The sequence below is a fragment of the Hermetia illucens genome, chromosome 1 (assembly GCF_905115235.1).
Source record: "Hermetia illucens chromosome 1, iHerIll2.2.curated.20191125, whole genome shotgun sequence".
NCBI lineage: Eukaryota > Metazoa > Arthropoda > Insecta > Diptera > Stratiomyidae > Hermetia > Hermetia illucens.
In genome coordinates, this window is record NC_051849.1 from 7,088,106 (window position 1) to 7,108,091 (window position 19,986).

General features: G+C 44.2%; 1 protein-coding gene across 5 annotated transcripts in view; it reads right to left on the bottom strand.

Annotated features, from left to right (window-relative positions):
- The window catches only part of LOC119647233 (cyclic nucleotide-gated cation channel subunit A), a 142,024-nt gene that overhangs the window by 23,834 nt on the left and 98,204 nt on the right, over positions 1-19,986 (bottom strand). For all 5 annotated transcript variants that reach the window (XM_038048089.1, XM_038048093.1, XM_038048092.1 and 2 more), the window contains 2 exons: positions 8,813-9,037; positions 8,380-8,542 (listed from right to left, as the gene is read on the bottom strand). In XM_038048089.1, coding sequence (XP_037904017.1) covers positions 8,380-8,542; positions 8,813-9,037 — 388 coding nt within the window. The remainder of the gene's footprint in view (positions 1-8,379; positions 8,543-8,812; positions 9,038-19,986) is intronic.

Genomic DNA, 19,986 nt, shown 5'->3' on the forward strand with positions numbered 1-19,986 from the left:
ACAAGCCTATGTTTAGCGGATACATTCATCAGTGCCAACAAATTCATTTTAGGAACCGACTTGGATTTTGCCTACATTACGCGCAGCAAACCTCCAAAGTTACTAAACAGTGGATTAAACTTAGTCACTCGCTTCTGTCCACCCGGGGGAGGGGGCGTATTGTAGTATGGATTGCATCACCGCACTTTTCGAAGATGTTTCTACCCGCTGACATCAGGCAATTAATTGTTAATCATCGCCACGCCGGCCTTTTTGTAAGCTTACTATAGGCGCCTCCTACAGTCCGTTAAACTTATGAATTACATATGCTGACCGACTTCCACTTTGGCAGTAGTTTTCTTTCTACAGGTCGGCCCGTGCTTGACCTCCATATCGTTCGGGTGCTTCGTTTAACATCAACGGACAAGTCACCTGGAAAGCGGACAATTGTAGCCCTTTGTGGGACGGGAAACATAAGCGCTCTGTTTTATACGACCTTTCAGAGAGTGTACTCTTCAAGGTTTTGCCCGCTTCGTACTTTACGGTCCCCTCCGGGTGGTAATATGAATTTGCCTTTGGTAAACAACATCAACTTTTCCTGTTTTTACTGGATAGGGAATATCCTCTTATGGTTGGCATGCATCGAAACTATTTTTTTTTTTTTATGGATGGAGGTGGAAATCTTAGAAAGACGCTGCTGCGTCAGGTTGCAGCAGTGTGTGGGATTCACATCCACTAAAACCACCCCCACTCTTCCGCCCCTCCCCGCGGGACCACCGTGAAGTATTACTTCGCGGGGGAGGCTCTGGTTCGCTATACCAGCTCGTCCATGTCACGTCTCCGTCGCGCCGCCTTCCGAGCTCGATCCAACTCCAGGAGTTTTGTCTGCACCACGGCTACTGCCTCATTTACCGTCATACAGTTTTCCTCCGACTTCAAAATCTCTTCCACCAGGTTGGAGGGCTCAATGTCCGCCCCTAAGATGCTGTTCAACCTCCTTTTCTGCTGCAGAAATCTCGGACAATGGAACATAACGTGCTCCGGGTCCTCGAGTGTAGCACCGGATTCGGGACAGTTGGGAGACTCGTCCAACTCGAAGCGATGCAAGTACTTCCTATAGCCACCGTGTCCCGTAAGGAACTGTGTCAGGTGGTAATTCAATTCTCCGTGCTTTCGGTTGACCCATTTCTCGATGCACGGGATCAATGTATGGGTCCACCTGCCCTTGTCGGAGTTATCCCATCGTTGTTGCCACTTGCCACACAACTCTCTCCTGATGGCTTTTCGGAAATCCGCATTCACCTCGGCTGGATTTGCCTTCCGTTTCTCGTAGAGCCAGTGTGCCTCGCTCGCTAGAAGATCTATAGGGATCATTCCTGCGATAACACACACTGCCTCCGTCGACGCCGTCCTAAATGCGTTGCACACCCTTAGCGCAATTGACCGGTATGCCGAACATATCTTCCTCCGGTTGACAGCGTGGTTCAACGCTCCCGCCCGAACAGGGGCCGCGTATAGCAGGATCGACCTCACCACTCCCGCGATGAGTAGCCTGCGACTATACTTCGGCCCTCCCACGTTAGGCATCATCCTTGCAAGGGATGAGCTGGCATTTGCTGCCTTCTCTCGCGCATAATCCAAGTGTCCCTTGAAACTCAGCTTGGCATCGATCATCACCCCCAGGTATTTGACAACCGATTTTGAGACGACCTCACGATTACCAACCTGGATGGTAACCGTGGCATCGAAACTATTAACGAATAGGTCGGGCTTCAACTCCACTGTTAACCTCAAAGCCTTATTGGGGTAACAATCAAATTGGCTGCTTTGCTGTTCCCACTGTTCTTCTTCGGTTAATGTAGGTGTCGAACTCTGGTTATTTTGCTACGTACGTCATGATATTGGTCCATGCCTTATCCTACATTCTCTAATTCCTAAAGTCCGAAAATGTCAAACGGTCTTTACGAACCGCACCCTCTGTGTTGATCTAATCTATATATACAGAGATCTCCTGTCTGCTAGCTCTTATGTACCTGTTGGACTCCTGGGATTTCTTGAGCTCCAACACAAGGTCTCCATTTCTCAAACCGCGAGTTCTACACCTGCCTTGCCTCTTATCGCTTGAAAGTGGCCATCTATTATCTATTCTTTGTGAAATCTAAGATCACATCGATATCGTTGTCTGTCAGGAGCATAAGGCCTAAGGAATACCTGAAGTTCTGGCACCGAAATCTATTTTAACATCCCAGAAAACCCGTAGGGTTCACAGATCTCTGATTTAAATGCATGAATTAAGAGAATCTGTTATCGAATAAAGACCATCAATTCCGCTAACCAATCTCATCGACCGAAAATTACTTACAGAAAACAAAATATTTGCATCTGTCGGGTCCAGGACCAACCTTTTACTCATGAAAACAACCTTTCTTCTCTTGCTGCCCAAGAATTATCTCCGTTTTCATCATGCTAGAAGGGAATAAATCAGGGTCGTGGGAAAATAAATTTTTAGCCTTTTTTTATCTCTGGTCAAAATGGCACGAAATTCCGAAAGTAAAATTCCCTCTCTTCCAAAAGCGTTGTGTATATCGATATAAGCTTCGGATGAATCCTTGTCGTATGTATGTAATTCGGAGGGAATATCCGCATAGCATGCCGACTACTTTTTATCATGCTCTCCGCATTCGTTCCTTCAATGGCCAGAACTCCAGATAAAAGGAAAACAAAGATTAGTTGGCTTAAACTAAAATTCGTTTATGAGGATTTAGTTCTGAGGATTTTTGCTGAAATGGCCAGACAAACCGGGGGTGGGTGAAGTATTCATCAAAGCAAATGCCACCATTATTTACAGAATTTTTGGCTTTTGCACATACACGCATATATGTTGGAAATGGAATGTGTAGAGAACCCAAACAACCAAGCTAACCCAAGGACAAACATAGCTCAGTGACGGAATATAGGCGGACCCAAAATAGGAAGAAGTACATATGGAAGTGCATGTAGTTTGCAGGGACATTGTATGTTTGTATGTTTTGCAATGTAAGTCATCAAAACTTGTCAGCAATATAGATGAGTATCCTGGCATTGTTGATTACAGAGCAGTTTTTTTGGTATCTATATGGTTGACCCATCATTCCGCAAACATTTTAGCAGGATAGAAAATTTGTCTGGTAAAAGATTTGGAAATCTGTACCTCACTTTTGGTCTCAATTCAATCGATTTTTACAACTGTCAGATTAGATTACATGAATAGACCTTTCTGGATGAGGCGTGACAGCCGCGAGCGAGCCTCCCTTCTCCTCATGTATACCTTTTTTACCCCTCTCCCCCGTACTTCGGAGGTGGGGGTGACAAATCAAAAATTTACATGATGCTGCTCCCTTAAACCACTACAAAAGAAATTGTAGAAGGAAAGCTACACCGATCGTCCAAAATCTTAATCCTAGCTTAGGGAAAGATTTCAGTGGATAAATCCCTGAGATTAGGTTTTTAAAGATTTCCACCTCTTAAAAAACTGTCTTTAAATAAATTCTTTGATGGGACTGTGTAGCTCCACGATTCATCTTCAGCTGAACGATCTATGCGCAACAATTCCTTTATTGATGTCGTCTTCCATATCGTGGAATTGCTTAAAAAGGTGGGTTTTACTGGTTGATCCTTTTCAAATGAATAGTTCCCAATACCTTTTTAACTTGATTTCAAGCCTTCATTGACTCCAACAGGAACTCCACAGTTAGTCATCTGTCTGCAACTTCCTTCGATCTCGTTCGGTGCGGAGGCAATGAAATTCAATGTGGTCCAATCCTCAAAGATATTGTTGGTTCTCTTGTTTGGTTAGGAATAACACGGTATGCCCAAAACCCAGTGTGTGACACGTCCCATATCCTTTATCATTCTACGATAAATTTCCGCCATTCCAACTGTTTTTGTTCGACATGATGTCTATGGGGAACATCCTACTGCTTCTCCTGGTATTGTCCGAAAAGCACTGCATGTACGGAATGCCCTTAGCAGATACACCATTCCAAGTTTTCTGCAATTTGCCTCACTTTTTGAAGGATTTGATCTCCCATATCTCTTCGCTTGCGTAAATCTTAATCTCATCTAGGTGTTCTTCTGCTATTATTATCCCAATATCACCAGTGAAACCAATAATCATCACGCTGTCAGGAAAGCGTATCGTCAACACTCCATCATATATGATTTACTAAAATAAGGAAGAGCACTGCCAGGAGTATTTTCTGGGAAAAGTGCGTGTGACAGACGGACAGATATTCAATCAATTTTAACAAGACATTGTTTTACATGTTACAAAAGCTTATGGCTCAACCGCGCCCATGGAACCGTAAGATCCCCGGCCTGAGTGCCGCGATCGAGAGGGAAGACGGATCATATCCTCAACCGATGCTTCTCCTGCTTCAAATAAGCCACGGTGAGAAAAGTTACGGATTACTCACCTGGCAGTTACGGATAAAATGCAAATCCATCTATCAGATGAAGGAGAAACTTGAGGTCCGGTACGGATAACCGGCGGGACAGCAAGGTGTCGAAACCGCTAGTCGTGTGCGTTTCGACGTCTAGGCGCCAGAACGACCAGCAGCATTGATCCGCCTGCTGCAGCTGTTTCGCCACAATCTGCGGCGATAACTTCAACAGGTTCGCTTAGGCAGCGAATGAAGTTGACTGAGGAAATGGACCTCTTTACCATCCGCTCCTACTACGAAATAACGTTGGTGGCAGATACAACAAGCAATTTGCGCACGTGACTGTGTAGCGAGTCACAGATCAGTATCGCTTAATTACTCGAAGCGAGACATTCGCGGCCATCAACAGGGAGAGTGTTCGACGTGAGGTCATCGCGGAAACTAGTGGCCAAAAGTCAATGGGGGTAGAGGCGGCGGGATCAACAACACCACGCTACACTGCAAGGAACAATTTCAGTACTCGCCGAACCACTCTTCTCCACCGTCCAACTGAAGTCTACGCTGAGGTTCAGGACGAATCCAAAAGGGCGTGTATAGAATTTTAGGAAATGGATTGCATAGACCAGGCTCTATACACCTCCAGCAGCTCTGAGAATCCTATCTAAAATCAATCATGAAATTGCATCTTGGCTGTCACTTCTGCACCTACAAGCACTGATGTACTGTGGTGCAGTTACGGCTGTCAGATTGCACGGTCAGAAGATTCGCTTTTGCGTTACTGGTTTGAATGACCAAAGAGAACCACTATAGAAAATTCGTCCGGAACGTTGGCGGAGCTCACTAAAGCAGGACTCAGGATTCAGATCAATTCCAGCAGACGGATGAGAAATAAAGTGCAGAGGGTTTACTGAAATTACACCTAACTAACATCTGTACTTGAAATTCTGGACACACTAAAGCAGCAACTTTCTGTCGTATGCAGTCGGTTACGCCTGTATGGCGAAAGACACTCTAAACGTGAACGAGAATGCAGCGAGCGAAGTTTTTTCAGATCACTCAACGAATCTGAACAGAGCGTCCAGACAGTACAGTTTTCGGTGACGGAAGTGAAAAAATATTGGCGTGGATTTTGGAGATTACCCACCCAGCATGCTAAACATGCTCAGTGGATCACTGCCGAAAGCACCGCCATGCCACTGCGGGGATTACCTACCTGATCTCTAGAAAGAACACGGGGCAGGACCCCGCAGGGGGGACATAGATCAATGCGCTAACCGATGTCCTACATCTGTATCGCATTGATCCGAAATTAATAAAGTTTTTGGCGACAGTCATGGATGAGTGGCACACCACCTTATCAGTGAGTTCATCTGAGGGTGATAATTCCTCGAATTCTACCCATATACGGAGAGGCATTTTCCAGGGGTATTCGCTGAGTCGCCTACGGTTTTGCATGGCACTGAACCCCCTATACCAGAATATTTAAGCGAAACTACATGTCATTGGCAGATGTACCTTGTACTTTTAACTGAAAGGTAAGCAGCCATGAAGGTACTCCAAATCTAGTCTAGGCAAACTAGTATGGGAGGGCCATCATACTGATAATACTGGGAGAAAAGGCGAAACAAAATAGTAAGTAAAGACGAGAAGCAGAAACGTCACTCTATGGATATTGGCCCCAGCCGCAAAAACAGTCGGAACGTCGATGAGCTACTGAACAACCAGAACATCAGCGAGTTGGAGGTCCCGTCAACTGAAGACGACGGACAAATACTGCCACCACCAAGTTTAGGAGAAACAGTCCGTGCAATTCATCGGCTAAAAAATCATAAGTTGCCGGGAGCCGATGGAATTACAGCCGAATTGGTTAAATATGGAGGCGACCAGTTACACCAAGTGGTTCATCAACTTGTGCTCGAGGTATGGGACAGCGAATCAATGCCTGACGAGTGGCAATGAGGCATTATCTGTCTCATACATAAAAAGGAAGATATCACACAGTGCAGCAAGATATTCTCCGCAATCTTGCTAGGCCGGATAGCCCCATACGCCCAGAACATCATTGGCCCATACCAAAGAGGCTTCACTTCAGGCAAATCAGCAACAGATCAGATTTCCTCTCTGCGGCAAGCGATGAAAAAACTGTTGGAATATGGACAACAGTTGCACCATCTGTTCCTCGACTTTAAAGCCGCCTATGATAGCATAGCCAGAGTAAAACTGTACAAGACCGTGAGAGAATTCGGTATCCCGACGAAATTAATAAAACTGACTAGGCTGACCCTGACCAATATCAGAGGCCCGATAAAAGCGGCAGAATCACTCTCGAGACCATTCTTCATCAACAAAGGTCTACGACAAGGGGATTGCCTATCATGCGTCCTCTTTAACCTGGCCCTCGAGAAAATGATCCGTGATGCTGAGGTAAATGCAAGAAGTACGATCCTCTTTAAATCCATCCAACTACTGGCCTATGCTGACGATATCAACATCATGGGAAGAACCACCCGAGACGTACAAACTGCCTTCATCCAGATCGAGCAGGCGGCAATCGGCGCGAGATCTTGGGCTGCACATCAATGAAGGCAAGACAAAATATATGGTGGCAACGTCAGCACCAAGAACCAACCAACCAACTACACCAAACCGCACTGGTCAAACAGGAAAAATAAGGATAGGAGAATACAACTTTGAAACCGTTGACAATTTCTCCTATCTAGGGTCGAAAATCACAACCAATAACAGCTACGACGATGAAATCAACGCAAGGTTGTTGGCAGCCAACAGAGCCTATTTCAGCTTACAAAAACGGTTCGAGAAACGTCTCACCATAGGGTCAAAGCTCTTACTGTACAAGACTATGATCTTGTCAGTCCTCATGTATTCCTCGGAAACTTGGGTTCTTAGTATGAAAAATTGCGAACTCTTGGCCGCGTTCGAGAGAAGAATCCTCCGAAGAATTTTTGGCCCCCTACATGAGGATGGACGATTCCATAGCCTATAAAATGACGAAATTTATGAGCGATACCATGATCGTCCGGTTGTGGATAAAATCCGGCTCAATAAGTTACGGTGGGCGGGCCACGAATGATCCCACCCGGAAAGTCTATAAGGGCAATATCTATGGTAGAAAAAGAAGACGAGGCAGACCCTGTCTAAGATGGAGCGATGGCGTAGGCCAGGACGCCAGACAGCTTTTAGGGATGTCGAATTGTTGGACCTCGGCGCAAAACCGGGATGTCTGCAGTTGCTTATTAAGGCAGGCCTAGACCGGATACCGGTTGTTGCACCGTTGATGATGATGAAGAGAATCATAGCTAGAAGACTCAAGAAAAATGAAGAAAAATTGAGGTCATTCTTTTTCTTCGTCTGCTTTAGTCTGCCGTGCCGAGGTCGGTTTGTCTAGGTTGAATTCGCTACTTTTCCTATTCATTGGCTTGTTCTGGATGGAGTCGAGACGCTTTCAAATCACTGTCTAGCATATCAAGCCATCGCTGTTTTGACAGGCCTTAGGGTCGTTTTACATCGATTTCGATGTTTAGGCCATTCTGCCTGGCAAGAGTAGAACAAAACAAACTATTTTTGGGAACATATAAATGAAAGCACTTGCAGGACTGTTCAAACCTATCTATGAAGTTCCTTAGGATTATAGTGCGTATACTGACAGAATACAGTAGGCCAAAATATCGTCCACCAAACTCGGAATATTGGGGAAATTATCTGCAACTTCTGTGAGGAGGCCATATACATCCGAGGGCAGCGCCCATTTTTCATACATAGCAGTAAATTTCTCTTGAGAGTCTACCAAACGTCAAGTGAAATGATGAAGCACTTATTATAGAAGTAGGTGATATCCCAAAATAGGACTAATTGACACACTATAGTTGTGACAGGCACACTATAACCACCGAGGAGTACAATAGTTTTTCAGGACAACAAAATGAAAAGAATTCCAAAGGATGTGCATATATGTACTTACCTTCATGCATATGAACTAAAGTATCTACCAGATATATGAAATCACATAAGTAATCCAGGAACCACCACAATGGCGTTGCTTTACGGTTGATTTCCCAAAATACGGCTCTGCCTACTACGAATATGATATTGTAAAGGACTGCTAATGATACTATTGCCAACCACTGTAAAATCGGAAAAAAAATTCATTAGTTCTTATCCTACCATTACAAATATGTAATTGGTTTCAATTTAAGGGAGGCTTCGTAGCTAGATAAGTATCTAATCCTTCTAGCGCTTGGCTTTTAGATTTTAATATCTGGATTTCTTACTTAAGAAGGGTTCACCACATATCCGCTTCTAAGATGGAGGAGAGCCTAATCATTTTGCGGTTTTGATTATTATGCAAGGATATAGGGACATTAGAAACGTGCCAGGGATATAAAGCAACTTACCCGATAGTGTGATGGCAAAGATGGATCGACTGAAAGTCGATTACATAGCCGATGAGTAGTTTCCTCCTCGGAAGGCACTGTCCCAGATATTTTGCCATCTGTTGTGTTTGAAAATTTATCGAGGAACCAATCAGGCGGTTTTGTTCGACCTCGTTTTGTTATCCTATATCGGAGCGCATTTAATATTCGTCGCAATGCTGATATTTTCGTTCGTCGTGAAGCGTCCTGGAAATTGAAAAATAATTTATATATTATTATACTGGATTTGGCAAACCTTAGGACTTATTTCCTGAATACAAGGGTATGTTATAAAAAAGCAGTACACTGTTAGTGCTGCAGTATCTCAAGTAGCGGAGTCGTTTCCATCTAGCCAAATTAAATGGATGAGATGCTGGGGCTTGTCTTCTCTCTCTCTCATGCTGAGCAAAATTAAATTCAAGCAACGATTGCCAAGAATGTACTCGTTACAATTCCAATATGGCAAATACTATGTACGTCGACCAGTAGAAAAAGAAATCTTAAGAAGTTCAAGAATTTATTATTCTATTAAGGGAAGTCACACCGCGTCCTTAAAGGACTATTGTGCCCTTTTACTGGTTATAGTGTACCCATTAATCATAGTATCTCAAGCAGGCCTATAACCGTCAGGAACTTTAGTATGTTCCCTATTTCCAGATCTTTCAGCTTTGCATCTGGTATTAAGTGTTCTCCCAGATGCCTCGACCTACTTTGCACAAGTGCCGGACACTGTCCCAGGACTTGCATAGAGGTTTCGTCCTCCTCCTCACAAGACCCGCAAGCAGTATCCGTAGATATCCCTAGCTTCCCTAGGTGATAGTTCAGCCGACAATGACCAGTGAGAATTCCCACTATGATTCGGAGGTTCTTTTTGGTGAGGTTTAAGCAATCCTTTGTGCGTATGGGTTCGTATCCCCCAATAAGCACCCTGGACTGCTCCATCCATGGTAGGCCCGTCCAATATAGTCCCCTCAACCGTTCCTCTCCATTTCTTAGATTCATAGTCATGAAACAGTTTCCGATTTCACAAAAGGGTTCTGGCCCGTGTAAAGGCGTCCCTGCTCCCCTCTTGGCTAGTTCGTCCACTGCCTCGTTGCCTTCCAACCCAACATGACCTAGAACCCAAAGTATCCAGACCTTGTTGGACGAGCCGAGTGTATTCAGTCTCTCAAGGCATTCCCATACCAGTTTAGAGTTCACCTGGTTGGACCTAAGTGCCTTGATCGCTGCTTGGCTATTCGTGAGAATAGCTATGTTCTGCCCCCTGTAGTTCCTTTGCAGATTAAAGGAGGCACATTTGTCTATGGCATATATTTCCGCCTGGCATATGCTAGTGAACCTGCCCATTGGCTCAAAGTACATTTTCCTCGGACCAGTGACACCGGCACCCGCTCTCTCTGCTGTGAGGGATCCGTCAGTGTATCAAGTAATCAATTACAGGTTTAAGTCGTATGTCGCAGCCACGCTTTCCCAGTTTGTCTTGTTACTCCAACGTGTTTCAAACTTCTTATCGAAGTGAAACCTCGTTGTCATGTTGTCCCTCGGTATCAGTAATTCGGGATACCGCCTAGAAAGAATATTAATCTTCCTTCGATTTAGGCAGCTCCCCGCCTCACTCATACTACCAGCCATCCTGAATATTGCCCTCCTTGCCTGCATCTGTATGTGCAGATGGGGAGGGGTTAATTCCAGAAGGACCTCCAGGGATGCCGTCCGTGCATGTCCTCGTTGCCCCACTGATACACACGCAAGCCAGCCTTTGGAGCTTATGTAATTCTCCGGCTTGTGTGCTGAGTTCGGTTCTTTCTGCCCAGATTATCGCTCCATAGGTAATCATTGGCCTTACAATTGCAGTATATATCCAAAGTAGTATCTTCGGGCTACAAGCCCATTTTTTCCTACTATGGATCTACAAGTCATCAGAACCCTCGTGGCTTTCCGACGAGTGTTTGCGACATGTGTCTTCCGGAGTAATTTTTGGTCTAGCGTAATTCCCAAATATTTGACCTCTGTTTCTCGTTTCCTTCCTGCACCAGACACTAGTAACCCTTAGTCCAGTTTGGATTGTATCACATAGGGTATCTTCATTTTTGCCCTTACAGATTAAAAGAATGTCGTCCGCGTAATGCTCGACTTGTATTCCAGTATTTGTTAACACTTCCAGGAGTTCATCCAGCGGTGATAGTACCCCACCCTGTGGACAGCCTTGAGTGGTGTTCATGATAATAGAATTTGTACCTGTCGGTACTTCTATTTGCCTGCTTTCTAGCATTCTGCCCATCCAGAATGCCAGGGTGTTTCCCACTCCTTTGCGGCTCAGGGCATCCTGTATCTCTGTGTGCGATGTGTTATCGAATGCTCCTTCGATATCCAAAAACGTGCACAGTGCAATTTCTTTTGTTTCTATGATGTCCCGTAGTACCTCTGTTAGCTGATACAGTTTCAGTTGGCCGCCCTGCCCGGTAAGCGTGTTGACAGTGATGTAGGGGATTACGCTTTAGAACGTTAGTTCTAATATAGTTGTCTATGACCTTCTCCACCGTTTTAAGTACGAACGATGTTAGGCAAATCGGTCTGAAAGCAAAAAGGATCCTTTTTACCCGCCTTCGGAATAAAGACCACTTTTGCCCGTCTCCATGCACTGTATCCCAGTGCTATGCTCCCCTTATCACCCTCAGAAGAGACTCTTAGATAATTCCTGGGCCTCTCTGGATTAATGCTGGGAAAATCTCATCTACTCCGGGAGATTTCAGTGGTTTAAAAGTTCCCACTACCCACCTTAGCCTAGCTTCTGATCATACCTCTTTTGCTAGTTTCCAGCTCTCTTTCCTTCCCCTTTTATTTGTTGTTGGGGTGTCAGGCAGAATGTTATCTCCTGCCACCGTGGGGTAGGACCCCGGGAAATGAGTTCTGAGAAGCAGGTGTATCCTGTCCTCCTCATTCTCGGTGAATGTCCCATCTTCGTTTTTCAAGCAGACAGAGGATATTCCTCCGTCTTTGGCTACAGCCTTGTACAGCCTGGTTGGTTCTGTGATCTGTTCGATCCCTTCACAGAATTCCCTGAAGCTGTTCCATTTGGCTTTCCTAATCGCGTTGCTATACGCAGTCACTGCATTTTTGTGCCTTCACCAGTCCCCGGTTTGTTTTGCCCGGTTAAAGAGTTTTCGTGCCTCTGTTCTCATTCTGGCCAGGTTCCTGTTCTACCATGGTACATCCCTTGATGACTTAACTGTCTTAGCCGGACAGCTGGCCTCATATGCGTCAATGACGACTGTGTTGAGGTTTTCCACCACTGTTTCTAGTACCAGTTCGCTCCTGATGTCACCGCTCCCTTGAAGGTGGGCAATGTTGTTGCTCAAGTTGTTGCGTAGGATTCCCAATCCGTTCTCTTGGGATTCCTTATTATTCTTTCTATTTCGGAGTTACCCTCAGTGTCAAATCTGATTATCCTGTGGTCAGACATAGAGGGTCCCTCCGACGCCTTCCAATTCCTGACCATTCCATTTCTTTTTCATTACATCTAATCTTGGGCTTGTTTAATAACAAAAAACAAATTCAGGGAACTTTTCCTAAGAAGAAGTTGAGCTTTGACAAATTAGTTGCCACTAGCCAAGTGAAGTGCAAGGGAATAGTTAATTGCTTGGGGAATAAACCCTGTAACCTCTGTTTGCTAGATGCCGGTCATCTAATCATATGGACAACATCAACTTTCCTAGAAAGGTGAATACGTGTAATGGTCGTTCTGAAAATTAATTCCCTCAGAAGATGCAACATCAAAAAAAACTTTCGAGGTATCCTGGCCTTACGACCAAAAGCTTATGTACCCTTACACATTTGTTCAAAGAGCTCTAATTGGAGCTCTAAATATATTATTGAAACTAACGACCTGGACATCGACATAAGCAGTAAAGAATACGAGAAGGATACAAATTATACCACTTAAGATTGGAAATTGGAACATTTTATTTTGTGTAACAAAAAGTTCAGAGGTCATTGCGGGGATGCAGGAACGAATGATTAATAGTTACGGATTCATCGATGCAAAAATAAAAGGTACCGACAATCAGCTCAATCACCAATATATCCTCTGCGTGACTGGAGCTAATGAGCTCGTGCAAAAGTGGGATCAGGAATGCAGAAGATTAACAAAGAACATCTTCTTCGCTGACAGTAACTTCATGGTATGTGGTACGTGGGGGATTTCACAGTTTCTATGTATTCACAAAATCCTGTGAAAAAATTTGTAGCTGTTCCTTTTTTATAAGAAAACCTATGGGATAGTCAGACAAATAGGCAGCGATGCAGACATGCCTGTACAGAGTAGCCAGGTCGTCTCTGAGGTGTGTCTCTTCCTGTGGACAAATAAATATTCGAAGGATATGAGAAAAGGAACCATAACAATTACGAACTTGAAAGTGAAAGTGCATGGGGAGAGAACTGGGATCCCCAATGCTTGCAGTCCCCCCCCTTTGCAGGATCTCGTTACTAGGATACTTGGATAAAAATGGCCAGCACAGAAAGTGGAGCAGTATTCTGAAATTTCATTTCACTTCTGGCACTGTTCATAAAGCTGTATCAATGGGATTTGCAACAGAAGGGACCAGGATCAAATGACGTCACCAAGAGAGCAAGGGATTAATGGATCTTCCTCACATCCACTTGAGGTCGGACCGAATCAAATGAAGCAGCAAGTTGCTTGCTTAATTTGTGGTCATACACTATAAAGAGAGGTCCGTGAACCAAAAAAGTGAGTGTTCTCCATTTGGCCCGGTCCGACATCAAGTCGACGCGGTCTCAATTCCTAAACAAAAATTTTAGCTTCAGTCAATCTTTCGATTTAAGTTCTACATAAATACCAGGTATAGTAGCAGGAGTATTTTTATTTGACACCTGCGAAGCCCATCGGCCACGCTACTCCCAGGGCAGAGGTGAGACAGCATTTGATGAGTCGCGTCTGCCCTAGTACGAAACCGTAAGCTTTCGTCGCCTCTAAATTTCTGAATCTGAGCAACTAACGCTTTCTTGCAACTCAGAGAGTGTTAAACCGAAAAACAGAAAGAGTGTCGGAAGTTTGTCTATCAGCACTGACGTGTCCCATCGACACTGGCTTGAAAGTCTCTGTGCTAGCTAGCCTCGGCAAAATTGGTCCCCCCTTTGGACATTTCAATCCCCTACATATCTAGTATAAACTGTTCAGATCTTACCTTCGGTGTACAACTTAATACGGTCCACTTCCAAAGGTTGGCTCTAGATGGTATAAATGTGTGGTGATCATGGCAAAGTTCGATTGCTCACTACATAACCGCTTCCAGGAGGAAATTTCAAAACGGCGCTAGTGTTATTTATTGGTCTTGCAAATACCGATATTTCGGGAACCACTTGTTCCCTTCATCAGTGCTACCAAGTCCAAATAATTTAATCGCTGGAAATACCGCGTAATTACACTCAAAATTTTCGTTCGTCACGTTTCACTTATTATGAGCAGTAAGTCTCATCAAGAATCCGTCGCTTCTCAGGCTTCTTCCAAGAGCAACTCCAAACCTCTTACTCGGTCACAAGTCAAATCAGAGAGGAAGCAACAACGGAAAGCTAACAGCATGGTTGACTTTTGAAGAGTTAGTCTGTAACAATCGTCATCCCGACCTACCTCATTTGATTTGATCCTCAAACATTGACTTTTGGTTCATTCGAGCCGAGACTCAGTTTATAGCAAATCGCCGATGTTATCAAACATCCTTCAGTTCAAGACAAGTACAATCATCTCAAAAATATAATCATTGAACGTCCTCGTATGCCTGAGCAAGAAAAAACTACGCCAAGCACTAAGATAAATTTGCTTAGGTTCTAAAAAATCCACACAACTGGTACGTGAGACGCGCGAATTGGCCGGACTCAATCTAACCGACTAGGCCATGAGCTCTCGACTGAAAAGCTACCACCTAGTTTGTAACCTTTCCTTACTATGTCGGATTATTTGGGACTTGACGAATTGGCAAGGACCGTGGACCGAATGAATCCGAATGATCTCTCGTGGCGATGCTGTTACGGCAAACAATCGTTCTAACATGAAATCTCGCCATCTATCATCTCTACAAACTAGAATTCAGAACCTGGAGAAACTCACCCCTGAATTACCTCAAGAAATTACAGTTTTAAAACTCCAAGAACGCAGTCCGAGATCTGGATCGCGCAACAGAAGCAGCACCACTTCACTAACACTTACCAGCATGGATGCTTTTTCCATCGCAAGTTTGGGATTAATGCGCAATGCTGTGAGCTCTGTGGTATCCAGAAGAGCAACATGTCGTAAATACGGTCAGCCAGGCCATAAGGCGAACACCTATAATGAAAAGGAAAGCTGCGTTCTATGCAGGGACCCTGGCGCGACTGATGAGAACGTCGCGGACACTGCGGGCTCGGAGCGGAGAAGAATTGGAAAGAGCTAGGATACGGTCAACATGATTCGCATCCTACAAAACAATATGCACCGGAGTGCAACCGCTCACGATTTCCTAGCGCAGTTTGCTGCGGAGACCAAAGCTGATTTAGTACTCATCAGTGAGCAGTGACAAAACAAGGACCTTGCTTCATAGCACTCTGACATACCAGGTACCGCTGCCATCTGGGTTCAGGACGGTACCCTTCTTAGGGTTCTTACCCAAGGCGGAGGGGACGGCTTCGTCTGGATTCGGTGTTCAGGAATAACGTTTTTTAGTGTCTCCCTTGTACCAAGCTTTGCGCTAACCCTGTTCACTTAAAGCAGAACAGATGGACCGCATTGTACGGGCACTATTCCCTGCGCATCCCGTATGGGATGATGACGTCGGCAACGGAGAGGGCGGAAGACTGTCCGCTTTTCACTATAAAAGAGTTGGAACAGGCAGTCCCGAAAAACAAGAAGATGCCAGGACTCGATGGTATTTCAGCAGGGGTATACATACTGGTATTCCAATACCGGCCAGACCTACTACTCGGCGCATTCAACGCTTGCCTGATAGATGGCACTTTTCCTGCTCACTGTAAGGAAGCGAGGCTTGCGCTGATTCACAAAAGGAAAGACGACTCTGAGTTGCCGTCTTCAGACTGCCCATTATGCGCTGCTGAAGACTTATCTCCCCGGCCGTTTGGTTTTAGAGCAGGAAGATCCACAGTTGATGCTGTTATGCAAGTCATGGATTCCGTTCGACGAGCGGAGGCATATAGCCGGCGAACTCAACGGGTGGTGCTCCTCGTAACACTTGACATCAGGAACGCATTTAATTCCGTAAGATGGAAAGTCGTTCTAGGTACACTAGACAATACTTTCCACGTGCCGAACTATCTCTTATGCATATTGAGGGATTATCTGAGAAACCGCTCCCTGCTCTATGAAACACTAGAGGGTCAGTAGAGGATAGAGGTCACGTCGGAGGTAGTACAGGAATCCATCCTAGGGCCGGACCTCTGAAACGCTACCTATGATAGTCTGCTTAAACTCGACATGCCAAAAGAGTCGCGCCTAGTCAGTTATGCAAATGATGCCGCGGTGTTTGTTGCTAGACGCCCCTTCGAACAGGCGCACAGCAGACCAGGCATATTGATGCGACGAGTAAGCGGATGGATGACTACTCATGGTTTCAACCTTGCATTGGAAAAAACCGAAGTAGTCATCCTGACTAAAAGGATAATTCCGACGCTGCGTCCCATATCGTTCGGCGAGTCAATAATCGAGTCAAAACCAGCGATAAAGTACTTCGGGCTGACTCTTGATGCGAATATGAGCTTTTTTGAGCAAATCAAAGCAACAGCGAACAATGCTGCAACTGGATTTTCGGCTTTATGTAGGCTAATGGTAAATACTGGGGGTCCTACGTCAAGCTGGCGACGTCTTCTGATGAGCTCAACGAAGTTTATCCTGTTTTCTTCAATGCAAAGGTTTGAGCTGACGCTCTTGGCAAGGAAGTATTTATATCGTAAGCGTCTTGCGTGAGTACCGAGACGGGGAGCTTTGCGGGCGGGGTCTGCGTACCGCACTGTCTCTGAACCGGCCGTGTTGGTGATCACGGTAGTGACACCCGTTGGCGTTTTTGCTAAGGAGCGTAAAACCATATAAAAGCGGAAGCGAATAGAGCCAAGGAAGATGGTTGCTCGTGAAGAACGGCAACGCACTCTAAATGAGTAGCAACTCTCTTGGCAAAATGAAACCAGAGACAGATGGACTGCGCGGCTTATTGGCAACTTAAGTGCGTGGCTGAATCGGAAGCATGGTGAGACTGACTATTTCCTTACCCAGTTCTTAAGTAGGCATGGAGGTTTTCAGCCTTACCTGCACAAGATTGGAAAGGGACGATCTCTGGATTGTGTATTTTGCAATGAAGTTGCGGACGACGCCCATCATACCTTTTTTTCTTGTGAAAGGTAAGATTGTATTCATCAGCAGCTCTATTTAATCTATTTAAACATAGGAGATTTCTCTCCGGACAACATAGTCAAGGAGATGCTGAACAGCTATCAGGTCCTTCTCGCTGCAAAAAAGATAGAGCTCGACCGGTGAAGGAGCCAGATGACAGGGGGTTGCTTGAATTGACGGTTCCCTTTCTCCTCTCCCCTCGTGTTGGTGAAAGGAATTCCCTGATTTGAAGGCTCCACAAGGCGTGCCATGTGCCTGCCCCTGTAGTTTTAGCATGACAACCATCAACCCCGATCCGGTATCCAGTTTGCTATCATTATTATCGCAATATATTTTCTTTTGGCACCGAACAGATAGGAAGTGGGAATTGTGGAAAGGTCCGTGGGAGCATTTTAGGATGATGACTTCGTAGGGGTGCTGCTAAGAGGCCATAACCTCGAAAGCGTCGGTGTAGAAAAAGTAGCACTAATAATTACATGCATAATGGAGGCTTACAACGCTGTCATGTTAAGGTGGTGATTTCTGACAAATAGCTGATAAAACCACCAACGGAACGACGAACTCATAAAACAGCGGGTTGGATGCAGAAAATACTTTCTCAGCGACGAAGAGAAGGACCACATTTTCCTGATAGCATAAGGATCACGCAAGAATCCAACAACAAAGTGGAATACTTTAAAGAACCTTGCACGAAGGAATGGGATCAGTATAAGGGAGGGATGGTGAACGCCAAAGCCACGTTTTCTTCAAATATAGTGACTCGCATTCTTTTTCACTAAGAAATGAGACTGCAACAATATGAAGAAATACTGTATATCCTTACCATACCTGCGATAACTAAGAAAAACTTCTGAAGGTTTGTGGGAGAATAGAAGTCCTAGCGTAGATACCAGTCTCAATAGATGTCCAGAATGGATTTAATGAAACCGAGAGTTCATCGATTAAAACGAATTCCTCCAGTTATTTGATCGAGCTATTTGGAAGTTGCCTGCCAAGGAAAGTGTTTTGGTACGATAGGATCCCGCAGGGCCCAGATCTGGGTCCTTTTCTGTAAAATGTACAATAGCGTAAATAAAAACAAATAAAGACGAAGGTACAGGTGATGAGGTTTAACTTAATCGAACAAAAGAGTGGTTGGTTGTCAAGTTTCTATACGTGACGACTTACGGGAAGTTCATCTTCTCGGAACATCTAAATAATGCTTGCGAAAAGGTACCGATCCGGGATTAGGCAAAGGCGTTTGTGAGGCATTGATGGTGGTGCTGGCGGCATGTAAATGAATGATCCTTTTTTTCGAGAAGAAGGAGAATGAAAGAAGCTTACTGAATACTGAAGAAAAAATAGAATGAGTCATTGAAAAAGAGGCAATAACGAATCGCATATGGTTCAGTGATGAAGCAAGCTAACAACTGACATAACTCCTGATGAGAAAGGGTGGTTTCTGGAAGTATCTGTACCGATTCAATTTGGATAGTTCTCACTTTTCGTAGTGAATATGGCGGCGAATCTCAACGCTCGGAACAGGTCCCCTCCCCCCGCCATCCCGCTGCTGCTGTAGTCAGAGGAAAACTAACTAGGATTATCGCGAAGTTTGGCAATATATAATAGACCGCACAGGGAAGCATTGAAGAGTGGAAAACATAGTCTTTTGAACTGTGAACTAATGCTTTGCGTAATTCCACAGGAAAATTGGAAGAAAGGAGTGGCAGTTGTAAAGATAAAACAAAATATGGCCCGCCGTATGCTTTGAAGGATTACAATTAACACCATCGAGTTGTCAATTACCCTTTGATTTTCGACGTACACAGCGAAACTCTTGAACTGCAGTTTCATTTAATATTCATCAATGTTAATCGTAATCCTTCTAAAGCATAACACTAGTTATACATACATATACGATAAATTCATACATATTTACATATTTGTAGTAGGTATTAATTAATATAATTAAATTAAATTAAATTAATTTTCGAATTGAAATTAAATGAGGTTTCTTTGCTAGATAAATTTTGAATTCCACAGGAATAAGGCTATATGTGAGCTACGATATCTTCCTTTATTCAGGGCATAGCCCCCACGGAATTAATGTACATGAGAGCCAGGAAAATTAAATTAAATCGTAGATTAAACAAAATTAGTTACACAATGCATGAAATATTCGTTTTAGGAATGATGGGGTCCTAAGTCCGCATGAAATCCAATATTTTGATTTGCATTTCATTTGCATATGGAATTTGATGCGACATAATCAAAACTTTACTCTCTCATTGTCGGATATAATTTCAGTTCAAACTTTACCAAGTCAAATTTATTTAATATTATTTAATTTATGCATGTACGAGTATCTATGTTGTTCCAGGAAATGCATTGTCAACAGTGGCTGTAAAGCTATCCATGGAATTCCAGTAGCTTAAATATTTGCATGACTGCAGGTTTGGCTTTCACTGAACATGTCCCTGAAATATAATATCTTTTTTTTAAAAATCTGAGTAGGGAATAATTAAAGATTAATTACGTCGTGTGAGTGGCAATTATGTAGGTAGAGGTTCGAATAACCAATACAGATGACCGACCGGATTGGAATCTTGTGTTGTTCGTTGTCATTCATGTATGACTTTATGTTTACCGATTTTATGGCTTTGATTGAAGGATAGCGACGTTGGTAAACATGAATATTGCAGTATAAATAATCACAAATCTACGTGATATGTCGTCAACAGACGCTTCAGTACAATCAAAGCACCCTTTGTAAGATTTTATTTCAACA